Source organism: Hipposideros armiger, unplaced genomic scaffold (assembly GCF_001890085.2).
Source record: "Hipposideros armiger isolate ML-2016 unplaced genomic scaffold, ASM189008v1 scaffold_40, whole genome shotgun sequence".
NCBI classification, from domain to species: Eukaryota; Metazoa; Chordata; class Mammalia; order Chiroptera; family Hipposideridae; genus Hipposideros; species Hipposideros armiger.
This window is the reverse complement of record NW_017731390.1, coordinates 3,397,997-3,404,279: the sequence shown is the minus strand read 5'-3', so window position 1 is coordinate 3,404,279 and position 6,283 is coordinate 3,397,997. Positions and strand designations below refer to the sequence as shown.

The 6,283-nt window shown below is 36.3% G+C and overlaps 1 protein-coding gene across 2 annotated transcripts in view; it reads left to right on the top strand.

Moving 5' to 3' along the window:
• NPEPPS (aminopeptidase puromycin sensitive) overlaps window positions 1-6,283 on the top strand; it is a 92,702-nt gene that overhangs the window by 43,458 nt on the left and 42,961 nt on the right. For both annotated transcript variants that reach the window (XM_019638817.1, XM_019638816.1), the window contains exon 3: window positions 2,830-2,907. In XM_019638817.1, the coding sequence (XP_019494362.1) occupies window positions 2,830-2,907 (78 nt within the window). The remainder of the gene's footprint in view (window positions 1-2,829; window positions 2,908-6,283) is intronic.

The window sequence follows — 6,283 nt, the reverse complement described above, 5'->3', positions numbered from 1 at the left end:
TTGCTTCACTGGCCCAAGTTGGCACCATCATTACGCTCTTCCGAGGTGAGGCAGATCAGTTGCCCGGCTTCTGGACGGCTGCTCACTGCGGCTGTTGGCCGCTCATGCTGGCTGCTGGCTGCACACGGTAGCCCATGGCAACCCACTGCTACAGGGGCTGCAGCCTATGCCGTCGCAGGTGACTCATGGCAGCCCAGCTCCAGGTTGAGCAGTTGTTCAGCATCTTAGCTGTGGAGGGCAGTGTCACTGACCCTCGTATGTGGGATCCAAACAGGCCCTCTGGCATCCCAAGCCAGTTCTTAACCATCGCGCCACTCGGCCAGCCCAGAAAGGTACATTCTTAAGCATTGTGGTGATTCTTGGCTTTCCTGTAGCCTAAGTATCATTTTATGCTTAGGAATCACTTAGAGCAAAGATCTAGTTTTTTGCCAGCAAAAGTCATTGTTTCAGTAGAGAGTTCATCAGTATTGTATATATGCTATATATAGTCTTGAGTTTCTGTTCAAATTTAGGAGCTAGCTTATGATATTAGAAAGAATTTTGGCAGTAGGAATAGGAAGGAAACTGGTTCTAGTATAGCTATGTGACCTTAACTAAGCAAATCATTAACTTTTTTTTTTTTTTTTTAAGATTTTATTGGGGAATCGGGGGAGGAGAACAGACAAGTTGCTGTCCTTTTGCTCTTCAGTCTAGTTGTGGAGGCTGTTGCTTCACTGGCCCAAGTTGTTATTATTATTGTGCTCTTCCCGGGTGAGGCAGTCACTTGCCAGCCATTGGACGGCAGCTCACGAAAGCTCATGCTCGCTGCTGGCCATCCCCACTCCATCCTACGCTACCGTGGGCAACTCACAGCAGCCCAGCTCCAGGTTGAGCTGCTGTTCACCATCTTAGCTGTAGAGGGCGCAGCGTCACTGGCCCACATGTGGGATCCAAACTGGTGACCTGCTGCTCAGAGCTGGCATCCCAAGCCAACTCTTAACCAACGCGCCTCTCGGCTGTCCCCATTAACTTTATAATACCTCATTTTCTTCATCTGTAAAATGAGGAGTAATTGATTAAAGTTCTTTTAAAATCTGAAATTATAGTTTCTTATTGGTTTTGTAAAGATTTTGGCTTTATAAAGACATATTTACATGTCTTTGATATTAGAAACATGATATTAGAACATAATGATATTAGAAACATTGGAAATTCAATCTTTGGGTGATTCATTAAAAAAAATAATAATAAATTGGGAGCATCTTGTTGCCTGGCTTATAGAATATTGTTTAATCTGAATCACTGTTACCCATATCTAACTTAAGCCTGTGATTGATAAAGCTACTTCTCTCTTTTCATAACACTTTTAATGAGATATAATTCACATACCGTACAATTCATTCATTTAAAATGCACAATTCAGTCATTGGCTTTTAGTATATTCAGAGTTGTGCAGCCATCACCAGAATCAATGTTAGAACATTTTCATCACCCCAAAAAGAAACTACGTATGAGCAGTCACTTTGCATTTCCCCTCGCTGGTCCAGTCCTAGGCAACCACTAATCTATTTTTTGTCTCTTTAGATTTGCCTATTCTGGACGTTTCTCCTAAATATGTGGCCTTTTGTTTCTATTTTCTTTCACTTAACATAAGGTTTTAAAGTTGTATCCATATTGTAGCATATATCAGTATGTACTTCATTTCTTCTCTTGTCAAATAATACTTTGTTGTATACCACATTTGATCTGTTCATCAATTTATGAACATTTGGGTTGTTTCCACTTTTTGGCTATTATGAGTAATGCTACTGTGAACATTTGTGTATAAGTTTTTGTGGACATAGCTTTTCATTTCTCTTTGATGTACAGTTTTTCATTTCTCTTTGATGTATGTATACGTAGGAGTGATCATGTTGATAACTCTATATTTAATCTTTTGAGCAACTGCCAGACTGTTTTCTAAAGCAGCTGCACCATTTTACATTTCCTAATATCAAGCAGTGTTATCAACCAATTTCTCTACATCCTCCCTTACTCTTACTATTATCTGTCTTTTTGATTATAGTCATCCTAGTGGGTGTGAAGTGGTATCTCACTGTGGTTTGCATTTCCTGATGGGTAATGATGTTGAACATCTTTTCATGTGCTTATTAAGGCTACCTCTTTGACTAACGAACTTTTCATTTGTTTCATTTGGGATGGGGATGTGATGTGGTTAGAAATTGATCTGCTTAGCTCTTTCTGAAGTGTCAATTAAGTTTTCTGAAGTATCAGTCAAATAAGCAGTCTCTCTCTGACCCCTTCCACTTCCACTGTCTGGTGAATCCATTCAGAAATATTCTATGTATATATATAGTATATATAAGTATATCTATACAAATAGAACTTTCACTGATATATCGTTAACTGGAAATCTCAGCCATTTGCTCAGTCTTCAAATTTTCATGAATGAGACTGAAACACAGAATATTGTCACACAAAGGTGTGAGAATGAAGCATGTCTGAGAATCTGATAAAAAACCTTTTCACATTTATAGTAATCCTATTTCCTTTATAAAGTTTTGTGAATTAATGAAGGATGTGTAAGGATTGTTTTTAGGGAGCACATTGGACTTAGGTCACATGGCCTTAAATAGGTTAGTTTCTAATGACACTTTAGTTAGTAGGAACTTAATTTATTAAATCAACAATATTTAGTTTCTGATTCCAGTCAAAATGGAGTAGTTACAAAAAAAAAAGGAATATTTAGTAGATACTTTGCTCTTGAAAATGTTAATTGCTGCAGTCTAGATTTGGTCTTATCAGTAAAGTCAGATTTATTGTAATGGTTTGTTTTTTTTTCCATTCCAGAAATACATGCTACAGGATTTAACTATCAGAATGAAGATGAAAAAGTCACCTTGTCTTTTCCTAGTACTCTCCAACCAGGTAAGAGATGTGGCTTTTGTAAAATCCCGTGATTAATAGTGATATCTTACTTCTTCCAAAGAAATTTATTATATGTCATTTTTTCCCCCTCATTGTTTTCAGTAGATTAAAGTCAGGTTCATTGCAACTTTTGGGACACCAGGAAAAAAAAAACAGACCAAAAGCTAATGCTCATTCTACCTTAGAATGTATTGCGTTGTTTTTTACCTTTTCAGTTTGAGGTTTTTAAAAATACATTTACCTAGCTCAGTCTTTTACTAATTGAATCCAAATCTCTGAGATGAATTCCCACAGATGATTTTGATGTACAAGTAGAGACTAGATAGATATGCTTGTGAGGGCATAGAAGAAAAGATTTGTTGACATGGTAACTATTATTGGGTATAAAAAAGCACAAAGAAAATAGAAGACTTTCCAAGCTTAAGAGAGTGGAAGAAATTATATACAAATCAACTGGTAAAGCACTAAGACTTTGATTAATGAGCAAATGAAAAACAACAGATAATTCATATGAAAGAAAACGCAAATGACTAATAAACATGTGAAAAGATATTCAGCTTCCTAGTAATGAGTAATATCAAAACAACAGTTACTGTTACACCAGTTTTTGCCTTTCATGTAAGTTGAAATTAAAAAAAATATATTCTCAATGTGACTGCCTTATTGGTGAGAGTGTAAATCCATGTAATTTATTTAGAAGCAGTCGGGCAGTATGTTCAAGAGACGAAATATGTTCGTGTCTTTTGACCCAGCAATTCTGGTAATAGGATTATATTCTAAAGAGAAATCATAAATATAGGAAATGCTTTATGCCTAGAAATGTTTATTGAGACATTACGTAAGGTAGTAAAAAATTGGAATTAGTATGTTTGTCCAACACTAAGGAAATAATTAAGTTAATTATGACATATCTGTGTAGTGGAATATATATATATATATANCTCACAGCAGCCCAGCTCCAGGTTGAGCTGTTGTTCAGCATCTTAGCTGTAGAGGGCAGTGTCACTGGCCCTCATATGTGGGATCCGAACTGGGGCCCTTTGGCATCCCAAGCCAGCTCTTAACCAACGTGCCTCTCAGCTAGCCTACAACATTCAGTTTTGAAGATCAGTTTTGTTGGCTATAAAATCCTAGATTGGCAGTTAATTATAAAAGCACATTGATTGTTTTTATTCCATTGTCATCTTCCTTCCACTGTTAATCTTAAGAAGTCAGCTGTCAAGCTGTTGTTTCTTTAACCAATAGTCTTACCCCCAACCTTCCTATCCCTGCTGCTTTTTGTCTTTGGTGTTCTGCTATTTAAATACACAGTTAATCTGGATGATATGTAGTGGTATCAGATTGAGGTTTTAATTTTCATTTCCTGATTTTAATGAGGGTGGTTACCTTTATACCGGGGGTGCCAAAAAAAATGTATAAAAATGAACACTTTGGTCAGTGTTGCTCAAGCAGTAGTTCACTGCAATCAGTAGTGTCTGGACACTGATCGTAACCACTTTGAACACCTCTTGTAATTGCAGAAATCAAACGTGACTTGTATTCATCTTTTGTTATTGGTATATATTGAGTATTACAATTTTAATAGTTTTTTTTCCTTTCTTAAAACGTGTATACATTTTTGGCCACCCTTTGTATACACTATATAGGTCACATGCATTTCATCTACTGATGTTTCTTGAAGTTTTTTGTCCATTTTTCTACTGTGTTCTATGTCTTTTTCTTACGATTTAAAGGAATTATTTTTATATTCTACATATATTTGTCACTTAATGTGTTCCAAATATCTTGTACATCTTCAAACATTCCCTACTTCAACATCATGAAGATATCTTCCTTTATTATCTTCTAAAAGCTTTATTATTTTGACTTTCATGTTCTACTTCTTAGGTATGGTGTGAGTGCAGGTTCAACTTGGTTTTTATCCCGCAGTGGGATTTCTGTTGTCCTCGTACCACTTATCAGAACATTATCCTTTCCCTACTGCTCTGCAGTAGTGAACTTTAGCAGTTCACATAATAGTAATGATACTTTTAGTATCTGTTAAGTTTTTCGTCAGCCTTCTGTAAGCTTAGTAGTGCTTTAAAATAGATTTGATTTTTTCTTTCTTTTCTTTGCTTCCCTCCCCTCCTGCCAGTTTTTTTTGTTTTGTTTTGTTTTATTTTTTAACTTTTATTAGGTAACAGTGTGTTTTTTCCAGGACCCATTAGCTCCAAGTCAAGTCATTGTCCTTCAATCTAGTTGTGGAGGGCGCAGCTCACTGGCCCACGTGATAATTGAACCGGCAACCTTGTTGTTCAGAGCACGTGCTGTAACCAACTGAGCCACCTGGCCGCCCCCCAAAATGGATTTGATTGTAATGACTACTGATCTTATTTAAATGTGAGAAAAGTGTGAGACATTTTAGTATCTAGATAATGTTTTATGCTCACGTTAATACAAGAGATCAGAGAATCAGTGAGACCTACAGGAAACACAGGGAGGAAACTTGTTTATTCTTTATTTTTTATGTTTATTGCTTTGTGTAGCATTATGCTGATAAAATAAAAGATTAAATTGAGATATTATATGATTGTAATTATATGTGGATATATTTAGCAAATTTTCATTTAGGTGAAACTGATTTAGATTTTATTTTATAAAGAAAGCAGGAGTTACCTTATAATTACTGATTGGTTATTCATTGATAATACAGATCAGATTTTACAATAACAGTAGGCTCTCTTAAAAAGGTATGTGCTTACAAAAGAAAAGGCATTGTATCTGCCTTGAAGCCTGTTGTGGCAGAAGGGGAGAACCAGAATTAGCAAATTAAGTGATAAAGTAGGAAAGGCGAGCAGAGAGGGGGGATAATTACAATGAAGTAAGTCAGGTAGATTTATGAAGGGGCGATGGAAGCTGAAGCATTTGCTTCTTAAGGACTTTGGTATTCTTTATGGAAGTGAGCAGGGTAATTTAAAGGAAACACTGAACCAAAAAGCATGCCTGTACAAATGTTGAATAGAAAACAAACTTGATGTTCTGGAAGAACTCACGTGAGAGAGGTTCCAATATGTTGGCAGAGACTAAGTGGTACAATGATTAAGAGTGCTTGCCTTGTTTTAGTTACAGTTCGAACATTTGCACATCGAGGCCTGTTAACCTTCCGGAAAGACTAGCTAATTGTACAAATAAGATGAGCCACTTCACCTTCTGTGTTCTCTAAGAATGAGTATGGTTTTTAAATTATGGTTGGCCTGAATCCTAAGAACCTAGGCCTCCTTGTCAATAAATCATACCTGGAAAACCCAGAATGGGAACACATATTCATTAGATTTGTTTGATAAATGGGCTTGCTATAAAAATTTGACCAGGATTTAAAAAGGAGTATTTTTTTTTT